Raw genomic sequence first — 20,654 nt, forward strand, 5'->3', positions numbered from 1 at the left:
CTTCCTCAGCCTAAGTGAACATGTTGCATTAAATGATTTTGTTATTGATTTTCTGTTGGCCAAGTATTTTCTTTTTTTAAGTCGATCAAAAGAAGGGAATAAAAATGGAATCAGATTGCGCAAAATCCTTCTTCGTCAACCAAGTGTTAATATGCGGATTCTTTGATATAATTAGCTAAAGGTTACCTAGTTTGAGAAAAGGGCTTCCACTGTAGTGACAGGTTGATTTCAACATAATTTTGAAAAAGAACATTTTCCTGAATTTTATTTTTAATGCCGTTTGCTGTGTCTAAGGTCCTTGAACCACTGTACCAAACTGCAATACATCCGGCCAATAAAAAAATGCGATTATTATTGTTGATCATGCATTGGGTAGTCATTATAAAATTGGAAACATACAAAATGAATGATACATCTAAGATAATCAAGATTCATGCTATAATGAAACTCTTCTAATACTTCTAATTTATATTCTGCACCGAACCGAACATCCGGCTTTCTATTCATTCTAGCTTTGAAAACAAAAGCGCTTTTAAAGTTACATTTTTCTGAACATGACAACGCGCAAAGAATAAAATATAAGTAATCGTCGCTGTCCCACAATCCCAACATCTCTCAATGTTATCGTCCAATTGATGATTCTTAACACGACACCAAAAAAAGTATGTTTTATTTGTTGTTTGATTCTCATTATTAACACCTTTGTGTATCCATGTTCTGGAAGAATCAAACCAAACCGCCCCTGCGTTGTATTTGTAATGATCAATAGAAAGTGTTTTCATTAATCAATTTTTGATGCAAAATTATAGCTACTGAAAATAATGTCAATTCTATTAAAAACAAATTAAGTATAAATAGATCTCAAATGTTATATTACGAAAAAATTATACAAACTTTATAAAAATATATTTTTATCATATTCTTAACTAATATCAAATACCTTTACACATTTCTTTCATATCTCTTTAGTGAACATGATAAAAAAAATATGATAATTCTTCTTACAATGTGTTATTTTTCACATTTATTTAATCAATAATAACAATTCAGCCTTATGGATTGACTACATATATTACAATATCATTATATTAGGTAAATAATTAAATTATTTGACAAAAATTAAATTCTTTAAAATATTATTTATCGTAAATTTTTTAATAACTTTCTGTTTTTGTTATCTACCTATACCTAGACTATACGCTATATGATTCCCTCTCTTTATATTTGTTTAATCAATGGAATATAATATCTCTTACCTATAACCTTATCTTATATTTCTCATTAGGGTAAATTCTGTCCGGAATTAAATTAGAAGATAATAATATAACAAAAGGAGCTCGATCTTAATAACAAGCCACTTAATATCGCTTAAGTAAGGTTGTATCTGTGTATATAAAAAAAATTTGGTAATAAACTTATCAATTATTTCTAGGTGTGTGACTCAAGTCAAATTCGAATTAAATTAGATGAAAAGAAGAAGAAGAGAATAATACAATATATTTAATTTATTATTTTAATATATATTGAATATAAAATAAAGAAAAAATTATTCTAATTTTATTGTTTTATTCATTTGTAACTCTAGTAATATTTTTGGTGTTAGGTCCAACAACTAAACCCTTGGTACTTATAATTAAATATCTAATATAAGAAGTATGCAAAGATTAAATAACTAAGTGAAGGGAGAGTATTGTTATCCAACTAAAAACATTTAGCAGATTAGGGGGAGAAGCAGCACAGCCCAATAACATGGTAGCTTCAACACTACTAAGGAATGTCCAACATGCCTTGCGGTCTACATTTCAAATCTCACAAGCAAAGCAAAGTTTACTTTTATGCAACTTTTCCACAGCATGTGCGTTTCCATTCACCAACCAAGGCTCTCTTTTTCTCCTTCATCCCACACACATAATAAATTTTGCTGTAAAGCCAACCTGCACAATGCACTAATAATCTAATTCTTTTCTCATCCCTCCCTCTCTACCCAACTTTTTTTCTGTCATTTTTTTCACTACTTCTAATTCTCAAATTAGACAAAACAAAATTATAACCAAAATAATGTTTTTTGGTAGAATAAGTCTAAACACTAAAAACCCATAAATTTCTTAATTATTAATTTTTTTAATGTTTTCAAGATGATCAAACTGGTTAATATTATATTATTCTAAAGCCACTCTTCAACTATGTTCTTTATTGATCAATTTAAAAAAACAAATGCGTTGCCTTTTTAATCAATAAAAATATACTGAAGAGTGTTATGCTCGCAAATCGATAATAATAACACCAACGAACCGAAATTAAGGTGAATATTTATTACTCCCCAAAAAAAGAGCCTAAATTACACCGAGAATGTGAATGAGGATGCAGCAGTTGCTGAAATTATCTAAACATTTTTCTTAAATTAAAAGAAAATAAATAATATATTTAATTTTTCTTACTTTTTAGTCCTCGTTACCAGTGAGATTATTATGATGATTGACCTTGTTACCACGCGGCGCGTTTGGCGCATCCACGACGGTGGCGGAGGACATCTCCATCTGGCAAACCCTAACCGCTCCGATCAACCTCTCCGGCAACTCCTCCTCCGTCTGCGCCTCCACAACGAACCCCATATCGATGCTTACGCTGGTCACATATCCCAATGCAAGGCGCAAGATAGCGTTGGCGATGGCACTGCTACCAATGTCAACGTCAATCTCGAAGTAGTTAGGTCCTCTATGGTAGTTACACGTCAGAGCTTTTCCCAATAAGCACGCGCTGTAATTTCCCACCGCTTTCTTCACTATCCACGGTCCCTTCACGATTCGGTTCACCAACTTGAACCGTTGGTTTCTGAAACTGTCGTCACCTTCGATGAACCGTCCAAGGAGCGAACCGGACGGGACCGGATCGTCGGTTGCGAAGTAGAACACCGCGCTGTGGTGCTCTTTCCCTGGGACTTGAAGGTTTACGGCGAAGATGAAGCTCTTTAAGGACTTGCCTTGGGCTTGGGCCTGCCGAATGGCCTGGGCCACGCGGTTATCGGGCCGAGCTAGGACGTTGTCGAGTTTGGCGGTGGATTTGAGCCAGTCCATGCCGGCCGGCGAGAGGAGGTAGTCACCGGCGGGGGATTTTTGTCGTTTCGAGAAGTAGGTTTGGGAGCGGAGGTGGAAGAGGTCGCCGGGAGGTGAGGCCCAGCCGTTGGTGCCGGAGTCCAGATCGACGGGGCGGAGAGATCCGCCGTTGATGGCGTCGGAGGTCCAGTGGGAGGAATCGGCGGAGGTGGAGCTCCGGGAATCGTCATTGGTGGGGCACATGGGAACGGGGTTTTGTTGTTTTGTTTGTTATGGGTACTGGATTTGGATGCACGCGCTCATTTCGTTCGGTTCGGTTTGGGTTTTTGTGTTCACTTCTCACAAAGCAAGTTTTGCTATTGCTACTCTCTCTACTGTTGAAGGCATTCTGAATGTGTTGTTATGGTGTTAATAGAATCAAGGATTTTATGGAAAATGGAGACCCGAAAGTACCGAAATACCCTCGCGTTTCGTGGAATCTACGAGAATGGCTACTCTATGATGTGAACCCACTCACCTAAGTTACACGGACACAACGCGCTCGCTCGCTCGCCCATTTTTATTTTATTTTTTGTTCTCTACTGCGCTTCTGTAAGTAAAGTTATCGAATTTTATAAATAATTAATACACTATTATATATATATATATATATATATATATATATAAGAAAATAAACATTTGTGTTATAAAAAGTCTATCATAAAGATCAGAAAAATCAATAAATGTAATTTTATAAATTAAATTAAATATGTACTTAATCATATAGGGTCGACGTTCTGTAAGAATCTTTTCTGAATTTAAAATGATTAATTATTTTTCTAAATTGAAAAAGAAAAGTTTAAATAATTTTTAAGTCTTTACTTTTTTGTTTTGTTTTAAATTTATACCCTTGTTTTTGGTTTTTATTTTCCCATTTTTATTTTAGTCTTAATAACTATTTTTAGCTCCTACTTTCTTTGCCTTTTTTGTTTAGTTTTTGTCTGTATACTATAAAACGTTAAGAAACTAAAAATATATAAATAAGTATAGATAAATACTATAAAAAAAAGGGACTGAACATATATACGAGGATTAAAAAATAAAAATAAAAAAATACAAATTAATATTTTATAAAAATAATAACAAGTTGCATTAAATTTTGAATAATATTTACTATTTTCTTCTAAGAGTTATCAATATATTTAATAAATATATTAATTATTTAAATTTATTAAATACGTACACGTTATCCATAATCAAAATTGATTATCTACACGTATTTGTTTGTCAATAGGAACAACTACTTTTTAAATATTTAGAAGTTTTAAGCTGTAACAAATCTTCAAAATAACTATTATCCGTAAACAATGCGGTTGCTTTTTTTTTTATCGATGATTAGTTTATTTAAGAAGATAGTGGAAGTGTGACTTTGATCTTTGAATAAACACAATTATTGATGTTAGATAAATATCTTAAAATATATATATATATATTCTTTACCTAGCTAATATATGGGAAATGTTAAATGTACGCACAATGCATCTACAAAAAATCACACATCACAGAACTAGATCGTCCATTCTTCGTGTGAAAAAGGGAATACCCGTGTATTATAATACCTTTTATGAACAAGTACATTAAAGGTATTAAATAAAGAATCAATCTCAATAATTGTAGGGATTTTTTATTCATGTATCATCTTTAAAAATATTTTTTCATAGTTAAAAGAAAATACGAAATATAAAAGAATGTGTATAAATAAATTATTTCATAATTTTATTGTTGTCAATACAGTGCCTGGATTCATGCACCAGGCTCCTTCGCTGAAGTCAACAGTACCCATTAGTGGGAAAGGGCATACATCACGGTCTTTCACCCAGCATGATATTTTACCACCAACATTCAGCATTTTAGCAGTTATCATGTTTAAGTTTCAACTTTTAATTATATTATATCAGTAAGATAGACTAAAAATAATATATAAAAAAATAGGAAATGAGAATTTAAAAACATGGTATATATTTTTAAATTAATTAATATAAAAATAAAAATATTTATTAACACGATAATCTATAATAAAATAATAATATAAAAGTATTTAATACTATCATATATTTACACTAAAATTGTAACTCAAGCTGTATTGCATCAATATTTTGATGGTATGTTTGGGGTTGTGGTAGTTTCAGGAGAAATGGATGGACAAGAATGTAATTGAAGAATTAAAGGGAGGGTTTTGACTCTGCAGGATAACGACACGTATGAGTAGAAGGACGGAAAGTACATGAAATATGATTCACATGAACCCACTCCAGACTCCATCATCAAATTTTCCCCCTTCGTTCCATCCATCCACACTTCATCACAATACTTTATTAGATCAGGTTGACGTGGCACTTCACCTGCGCTTACTCTCACTGCCATCCAGCCACCCATTGACAAACCAACCAGCTAAGTATCACGTCATTACGAAAAGCTTTTTTGTCGACCCTTCTTTTTGTTTTTCATATAACCCCTATATCATAACAAAATTTAAAGGATTAAGAAATTCGTTTTTTTATTTATCGAAACGACTGAACTTGTACTTTAATACTTAAAACAGTTTTTTAACATCGTAAATTTTGTACTTTAGTTTTCGATTTACGAAGTGTGATAAAATAAATGCCATTTTATAATATTTTAAAAAGTCAGAGATAAAAATAAAATTTTATATCATAAATTGAAATAGATCATGCTTGTAACTGTAGAAACTGTAATGAAGTTTTAGTGTTTATCAGAGGCACACAAGGAACAGCGCTACGTTGGATACAAGAACAGCTAAGACTTCGAGAGTTTATCATCGCGACAATTGCTATTTAACAATGAAGATACTCATCACTGTATGACAACTTAGTAAAACTAACTGCGTTTTGGTTTGGCCTTTCCCTTAAAAACGTGGGTTTCCTTAAAAAGATGTACTGTAGACGCTGGATACTAGACACGCCCCATACTTCCGACCTTCTACAAATGAATCAGACCAAGTTACCTTCTGTTTTTCCTCACTGCTTGGATGGTTTGGGATTATTGCTATCTACAGAACCCATTACCCCGTGCTGGTAAACAAGGTGTCAAATGTTAATATTCGACTATCCTCTTGTTGGGTTTCTAATCAAGAGACTGAGTCATATCGACAAATCTACAGCATTGGTATATAGTTTCGATTTCTATTGCTGCTTCCCTTTTACCAATCAAGATACATGTGACTGGCATAGGAAATATCAACATGGCTTGATAAATACTGTTTCCACTTAAGCACACATACTTTGCGTAACGATAAAGACCAGTAGGAGTGTCATTTTTTTTTCGGGTGGGGCGTGGGCGTGCGGAGAGAAATAGAGAGATTCTATTTCTCTCCCAAATCTTCCTTTTCTCGTACCCATGAACAACATAAATATATAATAAACAAATAGATAGATCAGAAATTTGCACTATTTGCTCTGCTCCTCATCCCGTTTAACGAAAAATAAGAATTATCTATCTCTCTACATTTTCTTTTGTGGGTACATCTATCAATGCATTTTGTCAAGTTTAGTCTAGTTCGTAAAGTAGGAAAATCGTCTGGAGATAAACCCGGGCAAATAACTCGAGCAGACACATAAAAGCACATTATACACCCCAAAATACATGTAAGGCACCCCGCACAGCAGCATGCGGTCAAGTTTCCCTACTAAGATCTGTTCCATTCCAACAATCTAAGAAGGCCTGGAGGAAGATGACCAAAATTTTTATTGATTGCTGCTTCCAATCATTGCGAATTTCCCAAAGCAGTCAGCAGCAAAAATTCCTTCGTCCCTGGTTGGTAAGGTAAACTACATGTTACCGTCCTTTCGATAGGATAAATTTTACAAAAAAATTATTTGCTGGACAGACCTTCAATTTTAGTACTTCATAGGCTTGAAAAAAAATGTTTTTCTATTTTCACCAATTACAAAAATGTCCCATTGTGTTTGCTTTGTTTTTTTATTTTCAAAGATTTATATAAGTGGTGAAAATTAGTACAAATCTTAGAATCCAAGAAACAAAATAACGGTGATATTTTTGTATTTATTAATGAAAACCGGAAATTGAAAACAGAGCGTATTCTCAACCCAAAAACACCTTAATGTCCCAAATTTCAATTCAATAAGTGATCTAGTACTGCCTTAGTTGTCCATAAAAGAAAACATGGCCAAACTAGTGCTCAGGATATACACAACAGAAAAATGACAACTTCAGGTTGATCTGGAGTTGTGCAGATGGGTCAAGTTACCTCTTTATAATACAATCTAAGACATATCTAATGTCACAAAGATATGTTATGTAAATCTTAAAGCTATGGTTGTTGAAACATTCTTCATTCAAATCCCCAAAAACTGCAAATGATGGTAACTAGAGGCAGACTATTCCTGTAAACACAATCTGGAACTCCAATACTTAAAGCATAAACTAAAAAATTCATAAGTTCAGTTGCAGATTGACTATATTCCACGTTGTTTATTTCCTTTTGGGACAATAGAAACCATTACCTTTGGAATTGCATGGTGGCAAACAACGTCCAATAGTACTCAGAATTGAAACACCCATGAGTCTCATTCCTAAAGTTCAGAGTGCATACAAAAATATTTTGTGGGCTGTATCATCATCTCCAACGCAACATTTAACACAAATTCCAAATGCATGGAAATAGCACAAATAGGGAACCTTCAGTACTCTACACAAGGCAAAAATACAAAATGCACATCCCCCATGAATGTACTCTTTCGCTTCAATAAAATTTCCTTCTTTTATCGGAGAAAAGTTTGCCCACCCAAAACATACTTGAGACACACTGAGCTATTGTTATTATATATAACATCAAATTCTATTTTAAACTTCATATCATCTCTTAGTATACCCTGACTACAGTTTGGGATTTCCCTTTCCACTATGCACACTTCATAAGTTCATATCAATAAACAATACACGACATGCAAGCTTAAAAAGTATCAGGCACTAAAGATGGAACCATATAATCCATTTCACTGCTCCCAACATGCTCATGCGATCATATACGTGCTGGGAAAATTAGAGGTTAGGCAAGAAAGAACATTTACAGGAAATTATATTAGTTAACCATGGAGCAGTCTAAAAAAAAAACTTATTTAAAAGTCAAAACTAATCTTCTCAAGAGTAATTTAATCAGTAAAAAGATACTGAATTGTATAAATTTATTTGTTTCTGAGCAATCAGAACGCAGCGGTGTACATCACACAGGAACTTCACGAGTAAATAACCAACAAATTTGCAAAATTCAAAACATGCTCTACATGACACCATAAATTAAAATCCCAACAATATAAACAAGTGTAGAATAATGACATGAAGCAACACTAGGAGGCTATGTATATGAATTTAAACTTCAAAGTTCAAATCAATCCATTTTGCACTAATTCAAATTGTAAATGCTGCAAGCGTCATCATTTATGAGAGCCTATAAAATCAAGATTAATAAGACTGACTATGGAGAAGAGCAACGAGACTCTATAGCAGCTAACAAAATCCTATGAGGTCAATTAGGGTTCACCAATCCCCAACCTTCTCTTTCAGTGAGCCTTTTTCCTCTGCTGCGGCTGTTTCTGGGTGGCTAATCTATAAATCCAATATACCTGCAATAAATCCAATAAACATGCAGTGAATAGAGAATAGAGGTAAGGGAAATGAGGAAGAAGAAAAAGAAGAAAGTGGGGAGTAAAATTACCATGGCGAAGACATGAACTGCTATTAGAATAACCACTAACAAAGGTACTGCATCGAGGATCCATGTCGATGAATTTTGTTCGCGTGCCATTCTACACTGAGATTCCAAAACGCAAGCAAGAGAAACACTCAAGGTCTCGTTTAACTTCGAACCCCGATTGCACGATTATTTTATTTAATTTTCCCTTTCCAATCAATTGTCTTGCCGACCAAGGAAAGAAAACCCCAGCCGAACTCAACCCCTCAGAGGTTCCGAATTTAAGAAAATAATATAATTTTTTTTATTGGAGAAAGAAATATACTTGAATAATTTTAACAGTAAAGATGCTGCATTTCTTACTATTTTCGTATTTCACATATATGAATATGTCACTCACAATTGAATTTTAAACATTTACATATTTCTTAAAAAGATTATTGTATTTCAATTTACTTTTGTATAAAAATTAAGGTGTTTAGAATATTATTTGATTATATTTTATTTACTTGTTTTTTAGTTGTTTTATATATTTTTTACTTTTAGGTATCTCAACGCCAATCAGGTCATCAATTTATATTATTTTATTTAAACTAAGATTGAATTTTCAAGACATTATATTAATTTCATTGTATTATCCTTCATTAAATTTTAAATGTAGTTCTTTTTAAAATTTAAACTTCTTAGATACACATCGTTAAAAAAGAACAACTTCTCATTAATTTATTACTCAGCCCATGTTTATGTTTATGTTCATTTTAAATACATATAATGAAAATAATTTGAAGAAAAGCTTAGCTGAATTATATAATATGAAATAAATTAATTCGGGCCTATTAAGATGCGGGAAAGGATTTCATCACGCATTTTCCTTTTTACAGACAAAAGAATTCATAAGGCATTAGGGCCCTGAAAAACGTGTAGTGTTAGTCACCAAACTCCAATCCAAATCCAAGAGGACGGTTCGCGTTCTCCAAAATTGGTGCCACTGCCAACTGTCTAGTACTTACTAACATTACACGAGACGTGGCAGTTTCCTCTTGTTTTAGCTTCGCGAGAGGAAGTACACACTCAAAGCTGCTACACATTGATCAAATCAATGGCTCATTGGTTGCAGCTTCCCATTTTTTCAAACAGATGGTGTTCAACGTATTCCCATGATTTTCCCTAAACTTGTTTGCTCCACATATCAATGACGAGGAATGCCTTCGCCGCTCTCTACCGTCACCGCGCCGCCATTCCTTCGTCCGCATGTACTGGTTCTCTTACTTCCAAATACCTTGTTTATTTCCTCTAATCACTACACCCTAGAAATTTTCCAATGTCTTTTCGTTTTTTATTCTATTTAATTATACTTGCTGACATTAATTATAATTAAATAGCGGTTAGGTTAATGTTGCTTTTATTGTAGTGAGAGTTCTATTTTTGCGCAGATTTGCATCATGAGAGTTTCACTGAAATTATCTTACGAAAATGCGTGCCGTTGGATTGCCGGTCTTTGTCGTACTTATTGCACCGAAATTCGTAAGTTGATTTGCCTCTTTCTACTTGATCCAATTAATATGAAATCGTTTTTTTAGTCTATTTCATGTTTTATGATCTTCAAATTTTTGTTGTTTGGGGATGCTGGTGTAGATATTCAACCGGTTTCACTAGCGTGCATGGTGAAACACCTTCTGCTGAGTATGCGAGAATGAGGAGGGAATCGTTGGAAAATAAATTCGGACATGCTCTTGGAACTTATAGCTCTAAGAGTTTCAATGCTATATACCGATTCGGCCCCTTTTTGGCTCTGTACAGAGCGGCAATTATTTCGTTTCATGTGTTAAGGCTATCGATATGGCGGTTGTTCGTTCATGACATTGAAAAACGTGCTGTTATGGTAATAGACTATCTTTTGTCAATGCTTTTCATGCACTTTTACAAATACACTTAGGGAACAAACGCGGATTTTTTTTTGGTTTGAGGCGATAGGTTTATCTCTATTATGTGTATATGATCGAGAATTAATCGCTGGACACTGAACACAGGTTTAATCACTTAATGAGAACTTTAGTAAATGTCTTGATGTTAGCGAGGATTTAAACCAGTTAAACCATTGAACTAGAACTATCAGGTCAGCTTCTTTATTGGAAACCTTTTAGAAGTTGGGGAAAGAAAAGAAAGTGAAATGGGATCCTAAGTAACACAATGAGTTTAGTGAAAAAATACTGCAGCCACTTCTTTTGTCACTCAACTCAACTTAATATGCAAATTATGGTTAGCCTTATGGATCAATCATTGTGATTGTCTCAATTATAAATGTATTTGTTCTTGGGCATTAATAAACTCCGTTGTTGTGAGACAAAAGTTTTTTTGTATATAATATGATTTTGGCTAGAGTCTAGAGAGGAAATAAATGGTAAGTTAGAGATGTGGACTGTGGAGACAAGCTATGGAAGCTGATGACTTTCATTTAAGTAGAAGTAATATGGAATATATGGAATGTGACTTTAGTAGAAGGGGCATCAATTGTAGCTTAGACGTGAAACTGGAAAGCATACTTTACCACAAGTCACATGGTTCAAGTATCTTAGGTCCATCCTGCAAAATGATAGAGAAATGTAGTGTGATGTTGCCCATTTGGACATGTGTAGAGAAGACATATATAAGCCCCAATAAGGGGGATGGATTAGAAGGAAGATATTCCTATCACTGGTGGTAGAGAGAGACCAGGAATGACTGTAGGAAAAACCATTAAGAAGGATTTAGTGGTCAATGTTTACTTTAGACATGATTCACAATAGAAAATTATGACGTTGTTTACTTAATCCATGTAATTGATTCCATCTAGCAGGAGAAAGGCTTGATTGTTATTGAGATAAATGCTGTATTACCAAATCAATTTTATGCTGTTATTTTTGTTTTCATTAACATGGAAGAATATATGTGCATCCCTGTTATGTTGTATGTTTTTTTCTGTCATTTAGTGTTGGTGTTAGTTGGTCAGTTTGACATAACAGTTTTTTTTTTCTATCATTAACTTTCTGACCTTTTATTCCTTTGATACTTGATGGATTTCATAGAAAATGAAGAATGTCAATTTGACTGTTGTGATATTTTTTAAAAGAAAATTGTAGCCATGTATCAGTTTTATTCTGATGAATGGGTTGGCAATATGAAAGAAGTCTCTATTCATTTTGTTTGTAATATGTTTTCAAGTACCAGTCATATATTTAAGCACTATTGGAATTACCAAATGACTTATATTTCTTCTGTTGACAATTCTTCCAGAAATAGAGTGTGGATTCATTTTTTTAATACTTGTTAGGGAAAAAACTGACAGGAATGAACAGTGATGTCTATGCAATTTTTTGCAGTTTCGTGAAACTCTAATACGATTGGGTCCTTTCTACATAAAGGCAAGTTTCTCATATAAGTTTCTGCTTTATGTTCTGTGCTGGTGTTCGTTTCAGATATGCACTTCATGTTAGCATTATTTTCTCTTTCTCATACAAATTTCTGCTCTTAACTCTCAAATAAATTTTGTCTGGTTTTTAGTGTAAACAACTTGATGACTTTTTCAAGGGCATTTTATTCATTTCTTGGATCATAATATTGTTTTTTCCTATCATTTGTTTTGATTGAAGACATATCATTTGCCTTTATCCACTTTTACCTTCACCATATAAATGCAATAATCTTGCTTTCAATTCTTATGCCTTAACTAAGGTAAGCTGTGTTTTTTTTTTTTTAATTATTTTTCAAAAAAGGTTTCATCTTTTTCTTATGTGGAAGCACTTGAATATAAATAGGAAGCTTTTCTGTTCTCCTTCCTTCCCACATTGTCATTATGGATATATACCGAATGGAGCAACAATTAAATTTAACTTATATTAAATTTATTAGTATGGTCCTTTTATCTGACGTAATCTACTCATGATTACAGCTTGGGCAGGCATTGAGCACCAGGCCTGACATACTACCTACAGTATATTGTCAAGAACTTGCTAAGTTACAGGTATGGTGATGTCTTCCTTTATAGTTCGGGGCATGTAGTCAATTACTGCAGTTGCATCTATTGATTATTGTGGTGCTCTTGTTTTCTGTCATCCTGTATTGATAAACCCCTATAATTTTTTATTCATGCTAGGATCAAATACCTCCATTTCCAACTGATGTTGCAATCAGATCTATTGAAAACCAACTGGGTGTTTCTATTGATGAAATTTTTAGTGACATCACTCCTGCACCTATTGCAGCAGCATCCTTAGGGCAAGTATATAAAGGTTAGTTGCAGAAAAAATAGCTTAGATTTTATTTTATTTGAATATTTCAAATTTGTTTGGCTTCACATTCTTAAATTTGGAATTTTAGAGTAATTTTTACATATTTGAGGAAGATTGAAGTGTTTACTTTTGTTGCTTCAAGTGTTGCAGCTCACCTGCATTCTGGAGAGCTGGTAGCTGTAAAAGTACAGAGGCCTGGTATGTCACTTTCATTGACCCTTGATGCTTTGTTATTCCATATGATTGGGGGACAATTAAAACGGTTTGCCAAGGCTCGCAAAGATCTTTTAGTGGCAGTAAATGAAATGGTAAGTTCCTTTACTCAAGAGAACAAAAATCTCATCTGCTTTTTATATGACCTATTTTTCACCTGACATTGGCAAACTGACATCTGTAACCCACTTCAGAAATATAATATTTTACTTGTATGTCTGAGAATTACACCAGCCGACTATTATGGAGACTGTTACAGTTAGTTTACATTACAATTGCTCTATGTGTTAGTCATTTTAAATTAATGAAACAGGTAAGGCACATGTTTGATGAAATTGATTATGTCCTTGAGGGAAAAAATGCTGAGCGCTTTGCTTCTCTCTACTGTGTGTCTGCAAGTAAGTTCAATATCTGTTTGAAAAATGCTAATTGCAGTTTTCTTTTATGATAATTTTGACGGCCATAATTCAGACATGTATTTTAATCCCTAATTCAAATTTTAGATACTGCTCAATGCTTTATCAGATAATGTACGTTGTTACTTGAGAGACTTTCCCTGAAACTATAATTTTTAGTTTGAGATCAGTTTAAACATGATGATCCTTGCTTATGTCTTGAGCGGATAGTTGTTCCCCAAAGGACAGGGCAGTGTGCTTGTGTTAAGTTATAAAACTGAACATTTTTGCCTCTAAACTGGATCAAATGATGCTTAGTTCCTTAGCCTGCAATTTAGATTTGTGACTCATTTTGAAGAGATGGTAATTAATAGATACATTGATACAAAAAAATGCAGGTGGGGTCAAACACAAAAGAACGATGTCCATTAAAGCTCCAAAAATTTATTGGGACTATACATGCCCCACTGTGCTGACTATGGAGTGGATAGATGGAATTAAGCTTACGGATGAAACTGGCTTGAATAAAGCTTATTTGAACAGAAGGGAACTCATTGACCAGGTATAAAGCACGTAAGTTTTCTTGATCATATGCTTTGACTGTTTGCATATATTATTCTCTCTTGTATGCTGTTGTGTGCCTGTCTCTGTGTATATGTGCATATATTTGACTTAGTATGCTTGCATGCTTTTGTGTATTAAATGCACAGTTTTGTTATCTCATGGCTACATATTAAATGCATGATGGTTACTTTAGATGCTAAACATTGTGAACGATGCCCTTGCCTCTTCCTTATGGCTTTGTAGGGTTTATACTGCTCTTTGAGGCAACTGCTTGAGGTTGGTTATTTCCACGCTGACCCTCATCCTGGAAACCTTGTTGCAATAAATGATGGATCACTTGCCTATTTTGACTTTGGAATGATGGGGGATATTCCAAGGCATTACCGGATTGGACTAATTCAAATGGTGCAATAAATGTTTAAATATTACTTGTTTTAAATATACTTTCTAGTAGAGATACATAATTTCCTTTTGTCCTCTGCATGTCTTACTAAATTTTTCTTCCTTTCAGATTGTGCACTTTGTTAATCGTGACTCTCTGAGCTTGGCAAATGACTTTCTTTCTTTGGGATTCATTCCTGAAGGGGTTGATATACATTCAGTTTCTGATGCACTGCAAGCATCATTTGCTGATCGGACCAGTGAATCTCAAGATTTCCAGGTTTGTTTTGTGTTTTATACTGCTTCTTAAGATTGATTATTTGCTCTGTAATATCTGTAACTGGTGCTGATATTTGGTTCATTAGCCTTAATATTCCAAAGCAGAGTTTTGAGCATTTCAAATATGTCAATTAAGAGGTATGTCAATGAAGAGGCTTTGGGGGGAAATACTGGCAGTGCACAATTTATGCCGCCTTTGTTTGGTGCTTGTTAGATAGGAATGGATGAATTTTCAAGGATAATTTATGATTAAGTAGTCTTTTATCCTCTTTTCAACCTCTACTTTAGGATTAAGTTGTTTTATTGTTATATTTTAGAAGGTATATCATTTTATGTTCTTGTGCCTTTTTTCTTTGACCTTGAATAAATTTTCTACTGTGAGGGTACATGCACACGCATACCCAGAGAGAGAGAGAGAGAGATGTAACAAACTATGCAACTAGCACAGATCCATCATTTTGTTTTTTTAGACTTTTGATGGTTTGACAACTTACCATCTGGCTGATGACATCAACGTCACGCATTGCTGTAAAATTTTTCCTTGCTTTAATTCTTGGTGCTGGACTTCAAAGCTTAAAGTTATTTCCTAAGTTAGTATTTCATAGATCAGTTTCTGATAATGTCCACAGCAAGGCCTTTCTTTTTATATATATCTGTAGCACAATGACAGGTTATCATGGTCTTTTGTATTTCAAAGTTCAATCTTGCTTTGGATTTCAGGGAATTATGAACCAACTATACGATGTCATGTATGAATTTAACTTCTCCCTCCCACCAGACTATGCTCTTGTGATAAGAGCATTGGGATCACTAGAAGGCACAGCTAAAGTTCTGGATCCTGATTTTAAAGTCATTGAGAGTGCATATCCTTTTGTCATTGGCAGACTTATAGCTGACCCAAGTCCTGATATGAGAAGAATTTTGAGAGAACTTCTCATTCGTAACAATGGATCCATAAGGTGGAACCGGCTAGAACGTCTGGTATGGGCCCATACATTTAATTGTTATGTGGATATGTTCATTCCAGTATTGCTTAAAATAAGCTGACAACTTTAAAATGAAATTCACTAGGTTGAAGTATTAATATTTACCTAATCTGTATCATGTAATCATAACTTCTCCAAATAGAAGGAATTGCTATTTAACATTAAATTTATAGGCTACTTTATTTGTGCTCTTGCACTTGAAAGTTTGAAATCCTATATCACTATATGGATCGATTTTCAGTTGCCGCCTAGAGTGAATCACATTATTAATTTAAGAAATGATTGCAGTACTCTCTCAACACTTTTTCCAATATGCTATTAATGGGTGAAATACAATTGGATCCCATTAAATGGGGAATGGAGCCCCACTGAACAGGGAGTGAGCAGGATTCACATCTTCACCGAATAATGGAGTGTGTTGAAAAGGGTTTATGTTGTCAGCATTTCTATATTAATTTACGGGTGGAACTATGTTGTTTTTCCTGAGAAGTAAACATGCTTTATTAGATTTCAAATTTCAAACCCTTTCTAGTAAATTTATGTAGCATTGCAAATGCAGATCCCATTCATTTCTTCCTTCAAATATGAAAACTCTTATGATTAAATTATTTACAACTCTGGATTATATGTAATATGGATGTCACTCTTGTTTCAGGTAGCAGCAATATCTGAACAAGCCTCTGAGATAACTGGAGAGCTTAGTTCTGAAAAGTTTTCAAATTCTTCTGTTTGGAAATTATTTGACACGCATGCTGTTGTTGATTCCACTGAAGATCTTCTATTATTCATATTATCTGACAAGGGTCTTAGAGTGCGCCTTTTCCTTCTTCGGGATATAGTAGAAGCAGCTGATGCATTTCTGCAAGATGAAGTGATTGATTGCGTATTAAATGAGAATCCTCAAGGCCAGAGGACATTACTATTTGAGGTTTGTCTTTTGTTGTTTATTTTCTACACGTGTATGTGTCCCTAGGGGACTAGGGAATACTGAATGCCTAGTTTCTAACCTCCTCACATTCCATGAAGGTTTTGCACATTTAATTGGACAAAGAAAACCCATCTTTTTCATTTAATAACACAGTAAAATAATTAAAGTATCCAGTAATTTAGGTTACTGAATAAAGTAGGATGGGTGCTTCTCCTACTAAATATGTTTGGTCCAAACTCTAAACCCTAAAAGCCTACTAACAACCCAATAAAGGCAAAGAGGTTGCCACTCCCAATAGATCCTTATGTATTTATGGCTGTTGAGAACATTTACTGTGCCCCTTCTTGCCACTGACCACTCTTTGGTGAAGTGTGTGGATGGTGTTGATGCTGATAGTTTGTTGATGCATTCCCCTGTATCTATGGATTTATGGCTGTGAAATGCTCGCATTTACTGTGTCTCCCTTGCTACTGATCACTCTATGGTGAAGTGTGTAGATTGTGTTGATGAAGATAGTTCGTTCAAGGCAACATGGGGAGAAGTAAAGTGGATTTTTTCATTTAGAGGAATTATAAGTTAGAACAAGATTTTAGAACTGAGGTTGCAGTGGTGACGAGGTGGGCATGTGTGATTGTAGATGAAGTTGCCGAAATAGGATGTATGTGGCAGGAGTTAGGTGGTGGAATGGTACACATGTTATATAGTGCTGGGACAGTGGTGTAAATTGTAGTTTGGAGAGTGGTGTTCTCAATTGCTGACCAAAAGGGGCCTTGAAAAGTGTTGAATTTGAGTTAAGCCTAAATCAACTCCAAAAGTTAGCTCGTAAGGAGAGTATTGTTTTAATCTTTATAAACTTTTATTTGATGGGACTTCAACAATAAGGATGAGAGCATGTAGTCATTGAACTCTGATGTGTGCTGTTCTTATAGATTGCTTGCCTGTTGTTTGGTTGTAAGAGAATGGAGGGGAGGGAATCCTTTGTTTATTTTAGAAGATTAGAGGAAGAGGAGGGAAAAAATGAAGAGCCAAAATCTTATTCCTCTCATGTTTTGGTCTATCCTTTGATTTTTTTTTGGGGGGAGGTTTGGAGGGTGGGAACTGGGAAGTACGTCGATAACACGAGAGAGGAATGGACACGGTGACACATTTTAAAATTTACAGTATATGTCGCAATTATGACAAATGGTGTAAAATCTCTCTCTCTCTCTCTCTCTCTCTCTCTATATATATATATATATATATATATAAACAAATTCAGAAAATAGTATGTTTCAAACATAGAAACCCAAATATTTCATTGTACCGTAAACAGATAATATATCCTGCCTTTTTTTAAAATCAAAATTAAAATCCTAAATATCTTGATAAGAGAGTACTTTTATTTTAAGTTTAGAGTAGAAAATAGGACTACAACTTCAATTAAACAAATTTTAAATATCTTGATTATTTTTATTGTCTTGAGTTTTGATTACATAATTTAGAAGTCAAAACTAACAGATCCAACGCTGACACTTGAGTGGGAGACTGGGTGATCCATTAAGGAGTAGGTAGTGCGTTGCGAGAGATCCAACGTCATTGTTACCATACTGAGTTGGTAACTTACAACTTTGTCATCGTTTCGAGGCACCCCCCTCATCTCCTTCTCGTCTCTTCCATCATTAACGGGCGCTGAAGATTTTCCAGTTCTCTTGATTTCAGAAGAATAAAGTGGGCTGTCCAAGGAATACGCAGAAACACTTACAATGAAGATATATATATATATATATGACATGATATTACATTAAATTAATTTTTATTTGCTTTTTCTTTCGCAAACCAAACAAAAAATTTAATTTTTCCTTCACTGTCTTCCCCCCCTGTCTCTCTTCCGTTAAGTTGCTAGTAGGGTCGAGTCGATAAAAGTTTTGTTGAAGAGGGGCAGATTTTAGGGTCGGTTTTATGCATCTCTTCTCATGAGTGCTATATTGAATTTCTAAAACTAAACAATTTTGCTCATGGAGTTGCAAACACGTCTAAGTTTTTCATTCTTGTGAGTTGCAGGAGCGTGCTATCCTCGCTAGGATTGGAAAAGGCTTTCGATACCTTTGTGAGGTGGTGAAGTTGGCACCAGGGGAGTGGACAACAATGCTTATTCGGATAGCAGTGAAGCCCGAGGTTCACAAATTTGCTTTAGACATAATTTCAGCTTTAGCTTTACATTCTAACCACAAATTACGGGTAGCTTTTTGGCTCTATTTTTCAAAACTTCTTCATAAATTGTCAGATTGAGATAGAAATATAGCAGTTTACATTCGCGGATTAGAAATGAGCGAATGTTTCCTCAACATATTCTATTATTCTTAGCATTCAGATTCCATTTTTTTACATTAACACTTGTCATACATGCTTTCCAAATTTTATATCTTTCAGATTTTTTGACAGTTCACAAAGAAAATTTGATATTATTTTGCGTTGACGTTCTGCCATTTTAAATTACGCGTGCGCTTTTTTTTTTTTTTTAAAGAGGGAAATTAGGAAATTTGGTTGTTTTAATCTTTACAAGACAACTACCACATTTAAAGCTTTCATGATACATTACTATTAAAAAATTGAATTGTTGCACTAATAAATTGTTAATAATTTTAATAATGTAAAAATAAGATTGATTTTTGCGTATCATAGTATTTGTAAATGTTTTCAAACAAAACAATAATAATAACAAAAATAAAACAAATTCAAAATTTCAAATCTGGAAATTCAAAAAATTATAGATAGTTTGAAACCTTTTTAGGAGGTTAAATAAGTAGATTAGATAGTGGAAAATCTGATGGAGAAAAGCATTGAGAAAAACTTTTCATATATTGTTTCCAAACCAGAAAATTAAAAAGGAGAGCAACCAACACAGAAACCTAAAGATTGAAGGAACAACAAAAAGAAGAGTGATCAAGTAAGAATTATTCCTTTTTTTATGTTAATTTTTGTAATGTCTGATATTGATTTTTCTTTTATTCTTTTTTTCCTTCCTTATTCATTATTTTTTTTTCTTTATTTGTGTGCATTAATAGAATAAATTAAAAAATTAAATATCGTGACATAAACAATAAAAGAATATTTTTAAGGTCTGATAGTGATTTTTTTCCCTCTCTTTTTTTCTTTTATTTTTCCTTTTATTTTTGTAAGTCAATAGAATAAAGTAAAAAAATTAAATTAAATCTTGTTATAAACTATAAACAATATAAAAATAATAGTTTTTTGGTGTTTAATAATGATTTCTTCTTTCCGTCGTTCTTTTTTTTTTATTGTTGTGGACCAATAAAATAAAGTTAAAAAATAAAATTAAATATTATGACTTGACAAGTCATAAACAACAAAGAAACAATTTTTTTTCTTATGAGTTTCATAACTCTTTTTTTCTTCTTTTTATAATAATAATAATAATAATAATAATAATGTATAGGGCAATAAAAAAAGTATGTTGTGCTAAATTGTGTGTCTCTATACTTATTAGTATTGTTGCTACTGTCAGATAAATTTTCTTGTAAATAGCTTTTCTATTGATATTTTTTTATCTCTCTTTTTAAGTGTTTTATGTATATACAAAAAAAATTTAAAAAAATAAAATATATTTTAAAAAAATAAAAAATATACATTTTTCAAAATCGTTTGAATCTACATGACGACTAATTAGTAATAGTTGAGTAGTTAATTTACCGTTAACCTTATTTGCATTGGATTCTAAAAGTTTATTGAGTAACATGCATTAGCTTGAACCTTCTAATTAATTTTTATATGTAGAATCAATTATAAAATTAAAATATATTCATTATATTTTTCATTAATTTTTATATTCTATTTTTTAAAGTAGTTATTCACTTTAAAAGAGTCTAATTTATTTTGG

General features: G+C 33.3%; 2 protein-coding genes across 4 annotated transcripts; one reads left to right on the forward strand and one right to left on the reverse strand.

Moving 5' to 3' along the window:
• Positions 1-2,144: 2,144 nt before the first annotated feature.
• LOC113865652 (protein ENHANCED DISEASE RESISTANCE 2-like) lies at positions 2,145-3,446 on the reverse strand. The gene has a single exon (XM_027500352.1). The coding sequence runs from the start codon at positions 3,294-3,296 to the stop codon at positions 2,442-2,444; it is 855 nt and encodes a 284-aa protein (XP_027356153.1). The 5' UTR covers positions 3,297-3,446; the 3' UTR covers positions 2,145-2,441.
• A 6,206-nt stretch (positions 3,447-9,652) lies between these two features.
• On the forward strand, positions 9,653-19,121 carry LOC113865469 (uncharacterized protein sll0005). Of its 3 annotated transcripts, none has more exons than XM_027500043.1 (14): positions 9,653-10,016; positions 10,197-10,287; positions 10,399-10,645; positions 12,123-12,164; positions 12,692-12,763; positions 12,896-13,031; positions 13,182-13,339; positions 13,558-13,642; positions 14,014-14,201; positions 14,447-14,608; positions 14,715-14,864; positions 15,584-15,844; positions 16,505-16,777; positions 18,818-19,121. In XM_027500043.1, exons 1-14 carry the CDS (start codon positions 9,956-9,958, stop codon positions 19,043-19,045), a joined length of 2,154 nt encoding a protein of 717 aa, XP_027355844.1. In that variant the 5' UTR covers positions 9,653-9,955; the 3' UTR covers positions 19,046-19,121. The 3 variants fall into 3 exon arrangements, with proteins under 3 accessions (XP_027355844.1, XP_027355845.1, XP_027355846.1); XM_027500044.1 differs by having other exon boundaries at positions 14,038-14,201; XM_027500045.1 differs by lacking the exons at positions 10,197-10,287; positions 10,399-10,645 and having other exon boundaries at positions 14,038-14,201.
• Positions 19,122-20,654: the final 1,533 nt, after the last annotated feature.

This window comes from Abrus precatorius, unplaced genomic scaffold (assembly GCF_003935025.1).
Source record: "Abrus precatorius isolate BTA unplaced genomic scaffold, Abrus_2018 Scaffold4, whole genome shotgun sequence".
NCBI classification, from domain to species: Eukaryota; Viridiplantae; Streptophyta; class Magnoliopsida; order Fabales; family Fabaceae; genus Abrus; species Abrus precatorius.

What these genes read in the sequence shown, in the direction of transcription:
- LOC113865652 (XM_027500352.1), bottom strand. Translation starts at nt 3,296, where the DNA reads ATGTGCCCCACCAATGACGATTCCCGGAGCTCCACCTCCGCCGATTCC.
- LOC113865469 (XM_027500043.1), top strand. Translation starts at nt 9,956, where the DNA reads ATGACGAGGAATGCCTTCGCCGCTCTCTACCGTCACCGCGCCGCCATT. An exon ending in TGGGTCCTTTCTACATAAAG is followed by an intron (nt 12,165 to 12,691) that starts GCAAGTTTCTCA and finishes TCATGATTACAG; the next exon opens with CTTGGGCAGGCATTGAGCAC. An exon ending in GGATTGGACTAATTCAAATG is followed by an intron (nt 14,609 to 14,714) that starts GTGCAATAAATG and finishes TCTTCCTTTCAG; the next exon opens with ATTGTGCACTTTGTTAATCG.